This window comes from Anas acuta, chromosome 2 (assembly GCF_963932015.1).
Source record: "Anas acuta chromosome 2, bAnaAcu1.1, whole genome shotgun sequence".
NCBI lineage: Eukaryota > Metazoa > Chordata > Aves > Anseriformes > Anatidae > Anas > Anas acuta.
This window is the reverse complement of record NC_088980.1, coordinates 132,708,680-132,729,688: the sequence shown is the minus strand read 5'-3', so window position 1 is coordinate 132,729,688 and position 21,009 is coordinate 132,708,680. Positions and strand designations below refer to the sequence as shown.

General features: G+C 41.1%; 1 protein-coding gene across 1 annotated transcript; it reads left to right on the top strand.

Moving 5' to 3' along the window:
• The first annotated feature begins 7,515 nt into the window (after positions 1-7,515).
• Positions 7,516-19,992, top strand: TMEM64 (transmembrane protein 64). Its single transcript, XM_068672237.1, has 3 exons — positions 7,516-8,372; positions 13,870-14,025; positions 17,440-19,992. The coding sequence occupies exons 1-3, from the start codon at positions 7,662-7,664 to the stop codon at positions 17,632-17,634; spliced, it is 1,062 nt and encodes a 353-aa protein (XP_068528338.1). The 5' UTR covers positions 7,516-7,661; the 3' UTR covers positions 17,635-19,992.
• Positions 19,993-21,009: the final 1,017 nt, after the last annotated feature.

Here is a 21,009-nt window from a genome sequence, read left to right as displayed (position 1 = left end):
AAAGCAACATACGGGAAAGTCAGACGGTTGAAAGATTTGTTGTAGTCCAGTGGAGACTATTGAAGTTTGTTAAATAAAGATTGAGCAGCAATGGTGCAGACAGCTTAAAACTCCTACCAGCCACCTACACCAACAAACCCCAAATGCAGGTAAAGATTTGAGCTGAGGAAGAGATAAGCTGTAAAGCTCAGCAGTGGAAACCTCTGGATGCTTTCAAGTTTTGCGGAAGTCTATGCCCGAACATGTCTATCAGTGACATGCAGCTTTTCTGTTTGTTTAGTAATGCTGTAGCCAACTGCCTACAATTTTTATTTGAATTTTATTGGCTGTGGAAAGAGGGTAGACCAAAGTGCCTCCTTGTATGACTAAAATTCATGTCATGCTAAGTCTTTGCAAGAACAGCTTTGGTATCCTTTTTATTTTTTAGTTTTATCTAACAACATCATTTAAACCAGGTTTACTAAATAACCTTAGTTTAAACAGATGCTTTCGGGTATCAGTGTTAAAGCAGTTTAAGTCAATCTTAGAATCAATACGTAGTTTCAACATGTCATAAGGTTTTTTAACACAGTTATTCCAGCTCTGTTGAGCTGAGTAAGAGGTTCACTTTGGGAATGTTTGTTTCAAAAGTCCAAATTGCCATGCACCTGGACTCCTACTTGCATAAGCTGTGTGCCCTATAGAGATCTGCTCTGTACACAGGTTTCATACTTAGCAAACACATTAATCTTAATTACTGTGTATAGGGTTGACTCTTTCAGCCTTAGAGTTTCCTCCTCATTATACAAAAGCTGCCCTCAAGTGTAGAAAAGGGCACAAGGATGGTGCCCTGGACAAAGTACTTTGGGGCTGGAGAGAGGGACACAGCCCCTGTCCCTCTGTCCTGTCTCTTGTAGCCTCTCATGTGTGACTCCATTTAGAGTTACCAAAGAGCATTTCTGTGTTTTCAGCACCTTTTATGTCTTAAGGAGGATGGGGAAGAAAAAAAAAAAAAAAAAGAACACAGCCCTTTTTCACGTGGTTTACTATCAACATATTTTCTTTAAGTCCTGTTGGCTCTCGCTCACTCATCTATTCATCTATCAATCATATTTGTTTGTATTCTCCGTCTGTCTCCTAAGCTGCTTGATGTGGAGCACCTCTTAGGAGTTCCTGAGTGTTTGCTAAGCCTGCTGTGGACTACGGAATGCTTCAAAAGAAAGAGAGGACACTCCAAGCCTTTAACAAAATCTTTGTTTTGAGCCTAATGGATTGCTGCTCTTTCAACTATGTGGTGTTTGTGATCCCAGCTGTTAGAGGAGCTGTGTGGACACCAGATCACAGAAAAAGCTGGCAAGAAGTGGAGTCTTCCACACTTTCCATGTCTCAGTCTTAGCTCTTAAGAGGTGAGACCACTTAGAACAGACTGGGAACCATTTTCTGAACTCAGCCATAATCTGCCACTCCTCTAAACACAGCAGAGGAGGGTTGGGCAGTGTGCCAAACTCTGACTTACAGGGCTTCAAGTTAAAATGCTATTTTGCATGGGGCTAGGACCATAATAACTAGAATGGGAAGCAAATTAGGCTTCAATTTTATTTTTTTTTTTAATTTATATTTTTTATTATTTTTCCACTGGTATCTAATGTAAAATATGAATGTACCCTCAGAGGAAGTTTGTACTCATTAGTTTGTCTGGCTGGAAACTAAGGAAAACAAACAATTTAATAGATATACTACAAGCAGGATTGTAAACATGTAGATTGATGTAACTGTGTTTTGTTGCAGTAACAGCGCCAGATATAGTGTAATGCTTAGACAAGAATTCTGCCATTGATTTTAGAAACTGGAAGTTTTTCAATTCTTGTCCTTCTTCAGAGGCATAAAAAAAAAAAAAAAAAAAAAAAAAAAAAAAAAAAAAAAAAAAAAAAAAAACAGCTCAATGCCTGCCGGCATTTACCACATTGTGGTTTCTCAGATAAAGGAATAACAACAAAGATGGGAAAGAGCGGCTTAAACTTCACTACTTAAAAGCTAATTATAAATCAAGACAACGTATAAAAAATAAATCCATTGAGCTTCTTTCTGATCTTTGACTACTGCAGCTGAGATCAATGGCCTGCTTTGTACCAGCAAACTTTTAAATATGTGTTTGTTTATCCAACCCACAAACTCAAATACGATGTTCTGCTTCAGTGCTGCCTTGAAACTAATGTTAAAGCTGCTTGACAAAGCTTAACAGGAAAACTCAGTCAAATATTACTGTGCTGTTAAGCCAGAATCTTTGGATCTTGGGTTAACCTTTAATGGTAAATACTTTTACAAAAATCACTAGTCCAAAAATGTAATGAGAAATTGACCTTCAGTTGATAACCTGCTAGAACTATACCCTTGCCATGAAAACAGTAAAAATGCAGTCTATTTTTCTTTGCTTTTCAACTCAGTCTAGCATGCTCTAAAATGAGATAGATATATCTTTTACTCCTGGGATTGGGTTAAAAGTGTTGCAGATGTATCAAAACAAATGTGATAGCTTGTTGTAAGGTATGCTGCTAGAAAGCCATGGAAGCATGGGAATGTGGTGCTAAGGATATGTTAACATTTCCATTTTCCTAAAATCCTCCCATTAAAAGTGCCCTGACTATGGTATGTATTTAGGTATGTTTCTTCTTTTAGTTACTTTTAAGTGGAGAAGAGACTGTATGTAAGCAACCTCACCAAATTACTTTGCTAAAACAGTTACCTATTTCTTAAGTATGCTTTATTCACCATGCATTATTTCATGTCATCTAAAATGCATTTTGAAAGAACACCTTCCAAACAAAACAGCATTTCTAAATATTAGCACTCTCAAGAACTGCATCAGGTATTGTGCTGCATGAGAACATAGAGTTCCCACTTGTGGCCCCAGTAAAAATAAGTAATTCCACAGTAAACATTATGAGGTACATCCCACTTCTGCACAGTGCAATTCAGGAAGACAGTACGAATATAATAAGGGGTCTTTCTTCTACAGCTTACCTCTTTCCAGGGCTGCCAATGCTAGCTTGGTCCTCAAGACCATTTTCACAACTTCCAAACTTTTGGCTAGCTATACTACATTGCACCAACTGCCCCTGACTAATGTGGTCTTTTGGCAACAAAGCAGTCATCTCATGGAATGAAAAATAGGCGGAAGTTTCTTCTATTAACCTAAGGATATCCTTTTATGAGAAAAAATCCCATGTGAGTCTTTAAGAAGAATTATCTTAAGTTTTCTGTTACTGAAACTGCTGAAAGCAGATATAAATGTACCAAGCATATTTCTGTATTTTTGCTTTATGTACAGGAAAGTTTTAGATTTCTCATTTACTCTTTCTTGGGAAGGACACTCCAAGGAATATCCTGTAAACCCTCACAAATTTCCATAGTTCGACTGAAATGGACTTGTTTAAGCTCTGGCACTATTTATAAAATATCTAATACCAGAGTGATGTCTCAGAATCTTCCCTTCAATGTAAATATGTCAGCACATTGCTTAATGCATTTAATTTTCTTCATGCCTTACATACAGCTCTAGAAAATCTGTTTGTACTGTGTAGCTTTTTTTTTTTTTAATTGCTGTATTAACCACATTTTCTGTACAAACATGTATGAAAATGCATCAAGTTTCTGAATTATAGGAGTTTATGACAGTAAATCAAATCATTGAATGTTTTTAACATGATTGTATGGCACTCAGCTGGGCAGCTGGGACTATAAATAAAGTAATAAAGTTTCTAGTCCTATATGTAGACACTTAATCAATCAAGCTGCAAAATAACAGTCTGGATTCCCACTCTACGACTTAACAAATAGTACTCTCTATGGGCACATTCATTGAGTTTTATGGGTATTCCATTTTTTATGTTTATGTCTTTTATTTAAAAATTTAAATAGCTCCAGGTGAAAGCCATGCAAACTTTGTTACATCTCGATCAATATTTGTCCAAAAAACAAATGGATGATCCTAATGTGCTAATAGTGTTGATTTTGTTCTTCCACCTCCTGTTCCTGACACAACATTCGAACTACCACCTTTCACTGGATAATTAAAAAAAATCATATAAAGCTACATGATGGCTTTTTATCCTTTAGCATTATCCTTCAGCATAGTTCTCATTCACTGACAAAGTTGTGAATGCAAATAAAACATTCCTGACCGAACAGGCTAAATCAGTGGTGCCCAACCCAGAGCCTGCGGACCTACTATGGTCTACCAGAATACCTTCTCTGGTCATAGCTTGCTCCTTGTTAATATGTTCCCCAAAATCTTTGCAATTCGTCCTCTGTTAAACAGCAAAATCTGCATTGCCTGCATGAGCAAAGTGTTGCTCCTTTCTCCATATGGACATGGAGGACAAATGACAAGGAACACTGCAGATAAGATGGAGGCACTCCTGCTGACAAAATCAGTTTGCTGGGGTCAAAAAGCAGTTAATCTTGACAAAATATCCTGGACCTACAAAACAGGCCTGGAAGAACACTGACATGATGAAACAATATCCAGTACAACCTACCACATCATGAGAGCACCTTCCTATAGCAACACATTTTCTTGAAGCAGGTTTCAAATTGATTTGTTGGCATATAGTAAAATAAAATATAAAGAGAGGAAAAAAATTACCTTAAATGATAGATGAAGTACCTCAGCCTGAGGAAGTAAAGGAGTAGTCGCAATTGATGTAATGCAAATATTTAAACTCACATGTACTAAACCTGTAACTTTTATTTTGACTACTTCGTATAATTTCTGAGGCATACAAGGCATACAAGGTCTTTTTAAAGAACGGGTTAGACAACATTTGTTGGAAATTATTTACTAAATCAACTAACTTACTTGGAGAGTAAGAAAAAAAAAAAAAAAAAAGCTATCTTTTGGAGCACAGTGTCCAAGAACAGTGTGCTCAAGAGCCAAGAGCTTGTGTTTTTTTTTTGTTTGTTTGTTTGTTTTGGTGGTAGTTGTTTTTTTTGTTGTTTGTTTTGTTTTGTTTTATGTATAGTGATCAGTCTATCAAAAGCCAACTGCCTTCCCTTACAGATCTTGCCTTTCTTATATCATCAGTCCACTGCAACTACTTCATCCCTGCTATAGGAATACTTTATGACTCACTGACTAGTAAGTCTGAAAGGCGGACCATTTAGCCCAGCAGCTGGCAGTTTTTCAAGGGTGAGGTTGCTTTTTGGCCCCTTCAGATGATAAGAAAGTAGGCATGCTGGCAAGACTTGCAGGAGCCAGCCGATGCTGCCTCTCAGCTCTGTGGCTGCACTGGCTCTGTATGCAGGAGAGACTCCCAGTTCTGCTGGGCTCCTGCTGAACCCCCTGTGGCCTCACTTGGATGTTTATCCCAAGATGTTTCAGCTCCTGCTTTGTGACCATGCTCAGCGTCACCCAAAATCTGTGTGCTGTCTTTGCTTCCTAAGCTGTCACTCCAAGGATCTGTATAATGATGAGATTAGCCATTTTAGGGGAGGCATGCAGTGGGTGAGATCAAGGAATTCTATCCTTCATCCTCAGGACAGTAGAAGAATCTCCACTAATGACCTAGATACAATAATTTTATAGGTTGGAGTCTAATGCTAGCACTGTAACTGAGGTGGGCCATTGTGTTACTCGTACACTTTTGCAGTCTTTTTTCAGATCTGCTTTCTGCGATTATAAATACAGAACCCTGCAACCTTCAGGAGTGGCAGCAGATGATTCATGACAGCTCTGAGCACAAGGTTATGCATTTTAAATGGAAAAATATAGGGGCACTGTAAAGTATGCAACTCTGAAAGACGTTTCTACTCAGGCTTTTTCATTGCCTGTGGAAGCAAGGGTACTGAACAGAAATATAGACAAGCTGAATCTGCTTGTAAGTAATACGTGATCTTAGTATAAAACCAGAAATTAATATTTTATATTCTTGGTATTCTGCTGAACTTACCTGACCACTTCTCCCCAGTTTGCCTTACTGAAAGTGTAAGTATGCCCTTCATCCTTCATGAGCAGGGATGCTGGGTTTTCTTGCCATTATCATTTCTACATACCCTGCCTGTGTTTGCATCGTGAGAAAAGGGCACACACAAAATCAGATCATATTCAGATACAGATAACAGGGGAAAAAAAAAAAAAAAAAAAAAAAAAAGGAAAAAGAAAAAAAAAAAAAACAAAACTGATTATGCCATGGGTATTTATCTGCAGCTTCCCTGCTGTACAGTCTGCCAGGATTGTTTCATTCTGCTGTGGTGCTCAAAGACATCTGTCATTTTCTTAGGCTGATTTGTTGGATTACCCAGGTTATATCATTTTGGGTGGCATATTTTGCAAGTGAACATATTTGTGGTATGTTCCTGAAGACACGTTCTTCATTTTGAGATTTGGGTATTTTTTTTTTATTTATTTAATCATCTTTTAACCTTTACAACTCCCACACACATTCTCATTTTGTATCCGCTGGTAAATTTCCCAGCAGAAGAATATAACTCCACCGGAGCATATTGTACTTTTAAATGCTGTAAAGAAAACAGAACCCTTTCTGCACTGTGCTGTTGCTATCATTAGTAATGCCAGAGCAATAGCGAAGCGCGAAGCCTGCGAGCAGAGGCGAGGCTTCTGAGAAAACACCCATCTCAAATATGCCCTCCCTGCTTATTCAGGCCGCCCCATTCTTTCTAGCAACAGCTCAAAACTCCAGCACAAATCATCCAAAAGTGTGTCGGAGCCTGCAGGCACACGACGAGCGGTCGGGTGAGCTGGCTGCCCTCATTTCTGCAAGCAGCAGGATGCGGCTGTGCCAGAAGTCCCCTTGGGTGCCCAGGCCTGGGGCTGCTGGCTGAGGGTCCGTCCGTGCCCCAGGCTTGCTGGAGGCTGCTGGCTCCCCGTTTGGGGCTCTGCTGTCACCCCAAAACCCCAGATGCTGCCTGGGGAGGTGTCTCTACTTTGTGGAGAGGCAGAAAATGGAGTGCTTGTGGAAGCCCATTCACGTAGAGGAGATGAGCGGCCAACACATCCCGGGGGGCTGGGAGCAACCGGCTAGTCAGAGCCTCCCGAGCACACACTTCTGCCAGAAAACAGCCGGCTGCAGCCCCACAGCTCAACCTCCTCCCTGACCAAGGGGCTGTGAGAAGCGGGCCGAGGAGCCCCCGGGGCACACAGGGGCCGATGGAGGGCTACGGGCCGGGGGGGAGGCGGTGCCCGGGGCCGTGAGGGGAAGCCGAGGGGGCGGCTCCGGAGTCTCCCCCCGCCCGGCTGGGGCACACCCGGGCTGGGCTGGGAGCGGGGCGGGCCGGGGCTGGGGGCGGAGCGGGGCGCTGCCTGCCGCCGAGCCCCGCGGCGGAGCGGAGCGGAGCGGGGCGCTGCCTGCCGCCTGCCGCCGCCCCCGGAGCGCAGCCTCCTCCCCATCCGCTGCCTGAGCGGCGTCCGGGGCTGCCACATCGGCACGGCCGCTCCGCCGGGCGCTTGCCGGAGCCGAGCGGGAGATGGGCGGCGCGGCTGAGGGGAGGCAGCGCGAAGGCGGCAGCGGCTGCGGTAGCAGCGGCAGCAGCAGCGGCGGCGGCGGCGGCCGAGAAGCAGCAGCCGAAGCGCGGCCCCTTCCCTCCCGCCCTCCCCGCTGCCGCTTCCCCGCCCCCGGCCGGCCCTCGGCCGGGCTCCGCCGCCCGCAGCGGGCCATGGCGGGGCGATGAGGGAGCGGCCGCCCCTGGCCGCGGGCTGCGCGGGGAGGCGGGGAGCGGCGGCAGGAGGAGGAGGAGGAGGAGGAGGAGGCGGCGACGGCTTCGTCCCGGCGGAGGCGGCGGGGGCCGGCGGGCTGCTGCTGGGGCCCTACGGCGAGCAGGGCGGGCTGGCGCCGGCCGAGCTGCTGCTGTGCCAGCTGCCCGAGGCGGGCGGCGGAGGGGCCGGGCTGGCCGAGCCCCGGGGCTGGCGCTGCTCCTGCTGCCTGCTGGGCACCTGCTGGTGCAAGAGCTGCCTGGGCGTCTGCGTGCTGGCCGCGCTCTGCTTCGCCTCGCTGGCCCTGGTGCGCCAGTACCTGCGGGACCTGCTGCTGTGGGCCGAGAGCCTGGACAGCCTGGCCGGAGTGCTGCTCTTCACCGCCGGCTTCATCGTCGTGTCCTTCCCCTGCGGCTGGGGCTACATCCTGCTCAACGTGGCCGCCGGCTACCTCTACGGCTTCGTGCTGGGCATGGGGCTGATGGTGCTGGGCGTCCTGGTCGGCACCTTGGTGGCCCACGTGGCCTGCAGGCGGCTGCTGGCCCGCTGGGCGCTGGCCAGGATCCAGGGCAGCACGACGCTCAGCGCCGTCGTCCGCGTCGTGGAGGGCGGCAGCGGCCTCAAGGTGGTGGCCCTGGCCAGGCTCACACCCATCCCCTTCGGGCTGCAGAACGCCGTCTTCGCGGTGAGTCCCGCACGGGGCCGGCTGGAGGAAGCCTCGGAGCCCTTTAGCGGTGCTAAAACTGAGCCCGCTGCCTCCTGCTAGCATCGCCGCGTGTCCCCGAGGAGGCGCGCTCTCTAGGTGCTTCGTTCGGTGGCACTGCCTGAGAGTTACGGTCTGCTTGCCCCCTTTCGAGGCTTAAGCATTGGGAGGATGCACCGAGATGCTTTGTAGCAAAATCCGTGGAAGGACTTGGCAGCTTGTGTCTTGTGAAGTGATCCGAGTGGGTGGAAAAGTTGTATTTTCAAGCAGCCTCGTCTAAACTACTCCCTAACCTACTTAACATCAATGTTTGCATTGCAAAGAAAGCAGCGCGCAGATTAAAGTTCTTTGGTTGATGTATGTATCATGCATCTAGCAAATCCATACATGGCGTTAAGTCCTTGCGTGTGAAAGAGGCAGCGTGTTTTGGGCAGAGCAGTATGGTACAGACACAGAGCTGGAAAGGGACTCGGTACATCGGTGAAAGTGAGTTCACATGAGTCTGGCAAAGGGCTGGGTTGCTTTTCTTTCCTGCTTCCAGATAAAGATAGATGCATACTGTACGAATAATTTATTATTTAAAACTTGCAATCTTTCTGTCCTTTTTGATCATCTCAAAGGAGACAGTAAGGAAGGACACGGTGTATACCTTTTTGAGTTCACGCTGTTGATGAGGTGCCAATCTCAGACCTCAGCTCTTCCCAAATGCTTTGTCTAAAGAATCCGTTTCAGACTGTAGTACGCCTCGGTTGTGTCTGCTAACTTGGAGAAATCAAAACAAAGCACACCAGATTGGGCAATATTTTTAATGTTTAACAGTAACTCCTATGTGCTTTAAGGAAGAGACCCTATAAATAAACCATTTGGTCTGCCACTTTCTTACGGCACACTATCCTTTCCTCATTTGCAGTCCTAATTTTGAAGAATCAGCTGGTTGAAGTGAGTAGATTACTGAATACCAAGTTTCTTATTTAAGCAGAACTTAAGCTAGTTCATCCACAGAATTTTCAGGGTTTCCCCTGCACACCAAATAAACGATCACTGCGTATAAAATTAATAGCAGATGCGGGTGCTGGGGCATTAGTCTCAAGAGCTGTAGCCACTTATTTCAAGTAGATCCTTTAACCATTTCCTTGTTAGGAATGAGAAGAATCTCATTTCATTTATGTTTTATATACTCCTCTGTATTGTGGGACTGAGGATGCAGACGTGGCCAGTGGGACGAGAGCAGCAGGGAGCAGGGCAGGCAGCTCTGCCTGGGACCCTCCCGAGCCACGGGGTCCTGATGAAGCTTTTACGCCGGGACCCTTTTAATGGCTGGGAGCTGTCATGCCTTGGTTTTCCATAGCTCCTGGGTCTCACCCGAAGTAGTCAGCAGTGCTGTATCAGAAGAGACCAGAGAATTACCAAATTAAAATGATTTCCTTCCGGGCCTAACCATTCTGCTATGTCTGGAAACAATTCAGCAGAGTAGTCAGGCCAGTGTAATATTATAATGATGCTGTAAATCAGTATTTTGTATTCTCAGAGCACTGCGAGCTAAGTAATTTTCTTACTGAGGTTTCAGTGTAAAAATAACAAATAGGAAATGAGATGAAACTAGATTCTTGAGTAAGTCAAATAACTTGGATGTTGCTTGCTAAAATTAGTTTGGGGAGTTGTATTTATTACTCCTGATTTATTACTTTACAGCTTAGTCAAATAACGCAGTGTTCAATTTTTAATTGAGAACATTTAACATGAGCTGCTACATTACTGAAAAATAAGAATGTTGCACCAAATCTGGGATTTCAAAGCTCTTTCTCACTTTGAGTCAAGTTTAAGGTATGTGTGAAATACAGAAGTCTACCAACAGACTGAGCTGTGATTTCTTTGAAAACTGACTTATTTGAAAACTTAATGCACTACTTAAATTTAAAATGCAAGGGGATTTGGGGTGTCCTAGCCATCCATTTGTTCCCTGTGCTTACTACTTAAGCAATGAATTTGAAAAGGTTTGTTCTTAATAGTGAAGAAGAGTGAACTGAAGTCTTTAGAAAACTTAAGTATCTTTTAATTTTCCATCAGTCTGGTTTACGCGTGTTTTCTGTATTCATGTTTATAATTAAACTGGTGAGACCGAGTGACTGGTGATACTTGAATGAAAGGGAAGGGAGGAAGTGACACATGAGGTCTGGGGACCAAGTGATAACCTCGAGGTGAGAAGGGTCATCTGCAGGGCTGGCACACGCCGTGTGCTGAGTGCTGTGGGCAGCTGCAATTGCAGGGAAATTTATGGGAAGAAGGAAGAGAGCTTCCTGGCATTTGACTAGTGATAGGATCGTATTTTTGAAACAGTGTTAAGTAGAAAATTTCTTTTTAAGAAACAGGAATTTCTTCTTAGCTTTTCACCAGGCGGACACAAACTCCTTGAGGCCATTCTGTGCTTCTCTGGGAAAGCACTGAGAATTGGGAGCAGCAGAGTAATATATTTACATGCCTTTTCTGGAAAACCTTGGGACTTGTAAAATGAAAGCATGTTTGTATATTTCTTTGAGTGGGTTTTGCTTATTTCTTGCTCCTGTAACGTGCTGCCAGGGTGGCCAGTGCTGTGCTGATAGCTCCTGCTGAAGTGTTTGCCCACGCACAGCCCTCTCCCCTCTGCAACCCTGAACATTTTGAAGGTAGGTCTGGATGGGGGCATGGTATGCAGGTTATCACCTCCTTCCAGCTAGTGGGTCCCTGGTGACAGATACATGCAAACTGATTGTCTGCAGTACCTGGTGTAGCCTAGATCAGAATTCATAATTATTTTTTTTCTTTTCTGAGAGGGGTGTGATGTGGGAGAGGTAAGCTGACTAAACACTTTAGTGTCCAAGTGAATGTCTCCGGTTCCAGAAATATTTCACTAATACTTCTCAGTGAAGTGAGAGTTCAAAAAATGTTAAGTGCTTTGCAGGCACATGTGCAGCCTGCTTACTTTGCTTGTTGGAGAGTTGGTAGCTATTTTTTGGTTGTTCTTGTTCTGTACTTTTTTTTTTTTTTTTTTTTTTCCTCCTCGAGTAAGTGAAAAGCATCAGTATTGTCTTTTGCTCTCAGCTGCTAAGCCTACCTGATCTGTAACTCGTGGACTCAGGAATTCAGGGGAGGGAAGTCTGCAGCAGTCCCCAGAGGCATGTGACCCCCTAACAGCATCCTGACACAAGCATTTGTTTTTTGACAGAAACGAACCAAAGGGGTCAGCTGCAAAGAAAGCACAAAAATTTTTATCAGACAAAGCCTGTCCAGGGCTCAGTGGGAGAGTTTCTGTTTAACACTGTTGTTAACAGAGCAGTTAGTTTGTTCTTAAATTTATTTTAACATGTTGCTACAGCCTGTAACACAGATGTAGCCATGCTTGCTTTGGGATTTTGGTGTTATTTTTCTGCTGACGTGAGCTTTCCCCAGAAACACTAGGAGCCTCTGTTTGGCGGCGTGGCCACACGGACTGCAGTTTGGCAGACCTCTAGAACAGGTACAAGTTTGCAGAAGGAAAGATAAGATAAGCCGTAAGTTTTACTGAAAATGTCTTTTTTTTTTTTTTTTTTTTCTTCAGGTAGGGACACCATCTGTTTCTTACCCTTTCTGGGGGAAGAGATACTGATGTAGATCTAAAACCCACAAACCAGGAGTCAAAAGGACACCTACAGATTCTTTCTTTCCTCTCATTATCTCTCCTTTGAGTGGGATGCACAAATCACAGTCCAACGTGTCTGTTGGCAGCCTCTCCTTCATTTGGAAGCTGTCTCTCTCATGGCCCAGAGTGTCCAGATGCTTTAGGACAGATGTGCAAACACGCTCCTCTGCAACTAGAGTGTCCTTAATACATATTCAGAAATGAAAGAGGTGCCCAGGAGTGTTAAAACAATCTTTGGGAACTTTCCCAGCTCCATTACGTCTAATGACAGTGTCCTACTTAGCAAATCTTGCCTCAGCATTAGTATATCAGAGACTTTTAATAGCAGTTCTTTCATTCTCTTGGCAATAAGGGAAGTTTTGGTTATGCATCCCTATTACATGGCCCAGATTACTATGATTTTTTTTCTTTTTAACTATTTTGAAAGCATCAGTCAAATACGAAGTTCTGACATGATTATGTAGTGCTTTTTCATTAGAAATCTAAATTAATATATTTCCTTCTCTACACAAGTTTATTTGTGTTGCTGATATATATTTAAGTCCACGGGAACTGTAATTTGCAGCGTGAAGATTGGAATTGGCTTATTGGATCTTATTCCCATGAATTATTCTTGATCTTCATGCTCCATTGCATTTTCCTCCTCCATTGCCCTTCCTTCTCCCTAAATCTTTCCACTCATAGTGCTTAGAGCTGCGAGAATCCAGCATTGTGACTTTCATAGTAATCAAAGTTTATTTTAAGAATAGTATGATGAAATAAATAACTTCGCTGCTATTCTCTTGTCTTCATGATTGTACAGAACTGTCAAGGTCAATAATTTCCATGTAGACTCCCAGTGTTAGGAGCTGTTCTTAATTAGAACTTGTTTTATTATTATTTGATCAACTGAATAGTCTAGAAAACTCATTAGATGGCTTGTTTCAAAATCGCCTTTTCTATAGACATTTTATTTTTAACCCATTGTTTCATTCTGTTTTCATCTTCTTGCATAAATATATATTGGACTCTTGGATCTTGATTTTAGTATTTTTTCAATGGCTGCTGATATTAAGTTAGCTAGTGCTATGTAAGCTGTTGGATATATAAACTGTCCGTGTACGGGCTACAAAGAGAAATTTCTCAGCAAAGAAATGAAGATCTCTTGAAATGTTACTCCTTTTTTTTTTTTTTTTTTTTTTTTCCCAGGAAAAAAATAACAGAAACTATAGTCATATGTACTGTTTTGTTCACTAATTGAAGTTTGATATAAAATTGCCTTTGGTAGAGAATCTTCATGATGCCTATTTAGATGTCTATAGACATAATTGATATACATATATATCTTAATGAGCTATGTAACTCCAATTGCAGAGGCAAATTGTATCTGCCATTCTGTTTACCTCGATCTTATTTAGTACAGTGACATTTTGAACAATTACCTCTTTTATTAGTTGCCATACTTGTAAAACCCATAGGAAATAGATGATATACATCAATTTTTGCTTTAGACTTTCACTTTTGGTAAAATACTTTCTTCGCAGTCTCATAAATTGCAGGGCTCTGTTCACCATGAAGAAATAAACGTCTCAAGCGAACGGTGTAATTGCATCCTTACTTACGACTTTTGCACAGAGATATTGTTTAATGTACGATGAAATTAAATAAAATGTAGTAACTTTAAAAAGGCCAGATGAAAACTAGCCACATATTGTTTTATTGTGTTCTCTGACAGTGAAAAGTTTGTTTTTATTTTTTGGCACAGATGTTTCTGGGAGAGGCAGTCTAATTGGTTACACATGTAGGTTGTGCTGTGGCTTCTTACATTATTTTTTTTTTTTATAGGTTACAGATTTGTCCCTACCCAGCTACTTGATGGCTTCTTCTGTTGGGCTGCTTCCTACTCAGCTCCTGAACTCATACTTGGGCACTACCTTGCGTACCATGGAGGATGTGATCGCAGAACAAAGTGTTAGTGGCTATTTTATATTCAGTTTACAGGTAAGTTAATACAAGGGGTTTCACAGAGTTTGGTAACAGTAATGTCAGTCTGTGTCCAACTTCATAAGTGATTACTCTTAGAAACAGTCTTCTACTTGTTTGGGAACATTCTTTATCCCTTTTATTTGTTGTTCATCTGCCGTACCAGTGGGATTTGAGATAGGATTTTGCTTCTGGAGGTAGTAGGCAAGCTTTCTCCCTATAGCATTGTCTCTTCAAGTCACTGAATCTTCACTTTGAAGACTGTGCTCTTAGGAATGTCTATGAGATGTAGAGATTTTGCACTGCTGGTTTCTCTTTGAGATTGTAGATTGTAGAGCCTCCAGCATAAAAGAGCTGGGTTATAGGATGTGTGGGGCAGATGCTTGTCTCAAGTATTAGGAGCTGCTCTCTGTTGGCATAACAACTCCCTAGTCTGCGGCAGCCGACCTCCTGCAGTCTGAGAGCCGAGCCGTGGTGTATGGTATTGAAAAGTAGCAGGTGTTTTAGAAGTGTTTAATTTATAACTTTGGTATTTTTAGTAGATTGTGTAAAGCTGAGGTGACACTCATTTTTCACGGGCATAATGACTGCTTGATAACCCAGATGGACAGGTTTCCAATGTTCTGCTTTCTTTTGGTTTTGTTTTTTTCCCATTAAAGTTTAATTCTGTCATACCTCATGTGATACAAAGCAGAACTCGCTCAGTGTTCTCTTTTTCTATTTCTGCCACAATTTCGTCCTGTCAAATTTTCTTCTGTTGCCCTCTGCGGTAATCTCCTGCCGAATTTTAGACTTGTCAAACCACCCCTACACAAAAGTCTGTGTGCTCCCAGCTGTAATATTCTTAGGGTGCTTTGACCCAGAACCTGTGCCATGTTCACCGTTAACACTGAACACTTTCAGTTTTGCGTAGGTCTTTAGGATGAAAGGTACTGTGGAAGTATATTACTAATGCCTACATCAAAATATCCTAATTTTGCAAGGAGGTAAATTCATCAGAAGTGCACAGTACCTTTTGATGAGCTTAGCTGATGAAATAATTAGTCAGTAAATCTTAGGGATAAGCCTGAAGTTGGAGACAATTGCAAGCATAAAGGTAATGAACATATCAGAACAAGATTATATATTAGAGCCTTCTCTGACATTGTTGGCACTTCTAGGTTGTGTTAGACCAGCAGTTACCATGGTTTGCTGACTTGCAGTTCGTGCTGCAGTCATTTATCTTCCTCCTTTTATGATCACAAAGCTGATGTTTAACAGTGCTAAGATAAAACGCTAACTATGACCATTTTAACCCATCACCCTCCTGAAACTTGTATGTTCTTAAGTGGAACTTAGGAATGGAACACATTTACGTGTTGTTTTGTGTTATTTATCTGTTGTTGGAACACATTTAGAGGCTTAATAGAAAGGTTTGAGTATTAAAAATGCATTTGTGCATGTAAGGTAAATACTTTCAATAGATCAAATTGAAAATAAGTGGTAACTTGATTAATTTTCATTTTAGTTGTGAAGTGTTATTTCAGGAGTTAATAGTTTTTAGTGGTCTTTCCCGTGTCGTTCCCACCCCCCCCCCTTAAGTTTTTTTTTTTTTTTTATAATGACATTGACTCTTTGTGTTTATGTGGGTTGCCAGTGCAGTGTAACTTGGTCAGGTAAGTGCAAGTTGAAAGTTTGAACAGAAGTGCTCACCACCTTGAGAGCAGTTCTTAAGAACTAACTGAGTAAGGCAAGAGGAGCCCATTAGTGGAGGAATTACTGATGTTCTCCCATTTTTTTTCTCAGGCATCTGCCTGGTGCTTTGCCTGGCTATGTGGCTTTGATGGGACTTTGGCTTAGTAAAATCCTTCACGTTTCACGGTTGTCTATGTGTACATTTTTTAAATTATTCATCTAGGCAACAGAGGCTACTGGTCTCAAACTAGTCAAGGTTAAATATTTGGGTAAGCTTTTAGAATAGTGTTTTTCCTATTAATTCAGAACATGGTATCCAGAGTCTCTTTTTGACATTTCAGTTGGCAGTCTTTTGAATCCTGTAACTTGAATTAGTGAAGGGAATAGTTTTCACCAGAAGCAATGAGCAGGCTGCCCAGAGAGGTGGTCAAGTCTTCATCCTTGGAAGGTTTCAAGACCTGAATGGAAAAAAGTCCTGAGCAACCTGGTCTGATCTCAGAGCTAGCCCTGCTCTGAGCAGCACGTTGGGCTAGAGATTCCAATATGCCTTCATTGTGCAATTACACTATGGCCATACTTGTCAGTCCTTTTACTCTGTAATATTCTAGCATCTTTGATGCCATGCTGACAGATGTTTTAAGTGATGGTCCTTCATGTCTTGGAAAACATAGCCCTACCAATTAATGAAGTTCAGATTTTGGACTCCAGACCTTTGTTTTAAAGTTTTATTTTGTTTTCTTTCTTAAAGAAAGTTATGGATTTCAGCTAGTTTTATAAAACATTTTTTAAAAGTCAGAAGATTTTACTTCTTTTAATGGGACTGTCATTATGAGACAGCTTGATTTTATTTGAAGATTTATATTTTTTTAAGGAGGATTTTAAGATTTTTCAGAAGACTGTAACCAGTGTTTTATTGAAACCAAAGGCTGACTCTCAGAAGTGTAGTCCATGCTACACTTTAACAAGTGATTACACATTAAATAAGTGATTTCTAAGCAAAAGTTGTCCTGGTTTATTCCTTGTGATTTCTATGGTGAAAGTTTAAAAAATTCTTAATACAATACTGAGCAAAAAAATGTAAACTAGAATTCTTCTGGATTATATTTCCTCCTAAAACAAAAAAATGAACATCTGTTCCTCCCCAGAGCTCATCCTCTAGAAAGCAAGTACAACCCATACAGGCTCCTGTAAGTTGCTCAGAAACTGTGACTCTGTCCTATTTTTTCCTGATGTCTGAGAAGCAGCACTGCTGCTTTTTGCAGTCTTCCGTGCTGGCAGGGCAAGGACAAGAAGTTTTACTTCCTTTTCTCTGCATCACCCTGCCTCTGCTGTTTGGCAAGTTGCAGATAACCATTAATATTTTAACCTACTATTCATGTGATTTCTGGAAAATAGCTTTCTTGCTTTCTAGTGGTACACTGACATTTTTTTGTGGAGTTAGGTTTGCCAAGAGATATGGTGAGGAGTTTGCTTTCTGAAAGGATATGGGGGAACAATGGAAACGCACAACCTCTATCTTCAAATCAATTAACACTTAAGTTCTATGTACTGTCTGTGTTTTGGTATGCTAGTAGCAGCATGCATTGACTTAGAACTACTTGTTGGTTAAGTCCATCTGCCTTTCAATGTATGAAGTATTAAGTCAATAGATGCCTCCATGAATCTTTACATTGATGACTTTGTTTTGTTCTGAACGGTTGCTCTGTATTCATGCTTACAGTTCATATAGCCTATATCACTCCTTTGTTTTATTTGCAGATTGTTATCAGCATAGGACTTATGTTTTATGTTGTTCACCGAGCTCAAGTGGAACTGAACGCAGCTATTGTAGCGTGTGAGATGGAAATGAAGACATCTCTTGTTAAAGACTGTCAGCCGAGCATCGGTGGTTCAATGACCTACTGCAACAAAAGGACAGTGGCGTTCTCTGGGGGAGGTGTCAATATTGTGTGATTTCAAGTATTAATAAAGTAAGGTTTTGTGAACCTAAGCTATTGCCTAGAAATATCTATGGACAATTCAACTAGCTTTGAAAAAAAAAAGAATTCATATGGTTACAGGTTGTACTATGGCACAAACCAACTGACCAGCTCTTGAATTGCACGTGGGGTGACTTCTAGCAAAAAATGGAAGATGGTGAAGTAACTTAAGATGTAAATGCAAGTCTGGCTGCACCTTTGGTCATTTATTATGCCTATCATGGCCTGTAGTCTGCACTTTAGTTTTTTTGTTTATTTTCTTTGCTCCTATAAACTGAGAAATGCTTCTATAAACTGAGAAAAGTAGCACAGAGGTAAATATTTTTCTGCTTAGCATTATTTATAAGGCTGAATAATTATATGCAGTAGAACTTTATTACTGATAAAGATGAATGAGAAAGTACGCAATTCAATGTATGTTATCCTTGAATGTGCTTTTGCTTCCAGACCTTGGAGTGTATTATTTTGCTAATGATGGGACCATTTGGCTTTTCCTTCATTTCTGACTGGGGGGGCAGGGGAAAGAGAGAACCCTATATAAAATTTTGGTTGAATGTATTTTTGTAAGTCATTGAAAATGTTGCAGAGCCATGCATATGTATTCACACAAGCTTAAATCCTACATTGTGGGACTGAAGTGCTCTTAAATAACATTTTAAGTTACACTGTGTAATATGCAAAGGAAAAGGGAAAATGCAGAAGTTATAATAGATTGCAGTGACTAGCACTATTTGAAGGAAACTTCATGAACTAGCTAACTGTTGAATTGGTTTTACCACCTTGGTGATTGTAACAAAGGGCTGTTCCATGTTAATCCTATTTATAAATACTTTTGATTGATGTTTTGCAGCTCACATACCTGAATATAATAAGGCTTCCAGAACAGGGAGCTAAATCTATCCTTCAAACAAAAAGTATGAGATATAACACTACTAATCTTACATGAAGGTGGCCTTTATTTTATAAGTAACCCCTCCCTCCCTTTAAAAAGCTTTAAAAATTCAGTTGGTATTTTTTTCTAAAAGTTTTACTTTTTTTTTTTTTAAAGACGCAATCTATTATAAATTTCATCACAGTGAAGAAATGAAAACTAGAGGTTTTCTTTGGAAAAATAAATAATCCAGTAATGGAGGAGGACAGTAATGTCTCTGAGACTCAGGAATTCTGACTCCATTTTTGCAAGACAACACTGTATTGGATAATGCTCCTTTTATGCGTGCTATGAACTGTTTTTCACTGCATTTGAACAGACTAGATAACCTGGTAATAATTCATGTGTGTGTGTATGCATGTATGTCTGTGTGGGCAAAAGGAAATCAATAATGCCTGAAGGTGACACATTGTGTGTGTGAGTTTCCTGTAGATATACACACCAATGTTCAATTGCTCAAACACACACAAGTCATCTGACACAACAATAATGTGTTACTTATTTTGTAGTTATTTTTGTGTAAGTTTTTGAGGATGCTTTCAGTCTTCGTGTTATTTTCTAACAAAACATGACTGTGCCTCCTTTTTGTAAGGCTGTTTGTAGGGTCCAGCCATTTTTGTCTTGTTGAAAACAATAGGTCTTCAAGGTAGATGGGAAGCAGAGATTTGGTAGCCTTTGGCAGTCTTATTGTGAGAATGTACAGTATGTGGGTAACTTGACAGCTAAGCATTCCTTGGTAGTAAAATTCGATTTTGTTATTTAAATGTGTATCCTTTGCAGACGGCTGTTCTTGGGTCTTGTGACCTTAGGAACTAAACTAGTTAAATAACAAAGTTCAGATTGTCTCCTTTTTTGTTTGTTTTTTTAAAAAAAAGACAATCTGTATATACCTGGAAGTGTTCATTTACACATCTCTGCCTCTGACAGCTCCTGTGTGAAAACAAGAGAGCCAGATAACTTTTGATGGCGTTATTTGTCATCACAGTATGATTGAGCCCTTTCTTAACTAAACTTTTTAAAAGTGTTTTATTCCTTGGAATTCAACAATCCTTGAATAAATGAACTGATCTGAACTTTGCTCCATCTTGCTAAAACAGCAGTAGTGTTATGAAGAGGTTTTCTCTTTCCGTTTTTTAACTAACTTAAGGTTGTGTTGACTATTCAAGAACATTTCCCAAATATGTATTTTGAAGTGCTTTTATTTCCATGACACTTTGTAACCAGAGTAACTTCACTATGTGAACACTTTTGTAGTATGGAACTAGTTCTTAAGACTTTTGCATTTTGCTTGATACTTGTAATATTTGTGTACAAGTTAATGGGAAATGTGCATTAAAAGGAACTTTTCTGTACCATGCCAATCATAATTTTATACAATAAATTCACTCCAATTTCTTTAAAGAGATATGTATTAAATGTCTAGGTCGCTACAAAGCGGTAGTTGGAAATAAGGTGCAATGAAGTGTTGTCTCTGTATGTGCACACAAAGGTACTTGTCTACCTTGAAGAAGTAACAAGTTAGGATTTCAGAATGAACTCCATGGGTGGTGAGTTACTGACGAGGGAAGGGTATTTTAAAAATTATTATTATTTAAAGAAATACTTATTTACTTCTGTTAAATGCTTTGATGGTTGGATATCTGTAGCTGCCTTTTTGGATTGAAGAACAAGAGTATCCATGTGCTTATGAGAAGTGTGCTAATGAACTGAAAGACTGATATTTTTAAATGCAAGAGCGATGTGATGATTTTTTTCAGATATTCTTCCTACAATTAAAGATGGTATGAACAGTTTAAATAATACGTGACAAGTCACATTCACAAATGCTTTTGTAGCTGCAGTGGTGGCGAAATTTCTGCTTTTTGTACACAAAACATACCTAAATTACAAGTCATGTAGAAGATAAAATTTCTGCAGCATGGCAACAGTTTTACTTCCTCCTTCTTGTGGGAAGAGCAATTGTGTAATAAATCTACCAAAATCTAACTTCATACTGTCTGAGAGGAAAATCTTTTTTTTTTTTGTCCAACAGCTTTACATCCTATTTTTATACTTTTTTTTTTTTTTTTTCTTTTAGCATAAGTTCAGCTGGCATTGAGAGGTAAAATTTGAGGAACAGAGAAGCTGCAGTTCCATGGTGCGTGGAACATACCAGTTGCTATGTGTTCATTTTCATCATTTTGTCCAAGGCTAGTAGGATTTGGATTTTGACCTACCAAGGTAATCAGTGGCCTTGCAAATAACCTAGGATATGATGTGTAAGTAGAAATACTATAAATGCACTCCGTTCACTCTGAGGTCATTCTTAATGACAGAAGCAAATAGCTGAAGTAACTCTATGACGGTCTTCCTCATGATAAATTCAAAATTTGGTACCGGTCCCATCCATGCAATAAGATGGTTTGAAATGGAGGAATA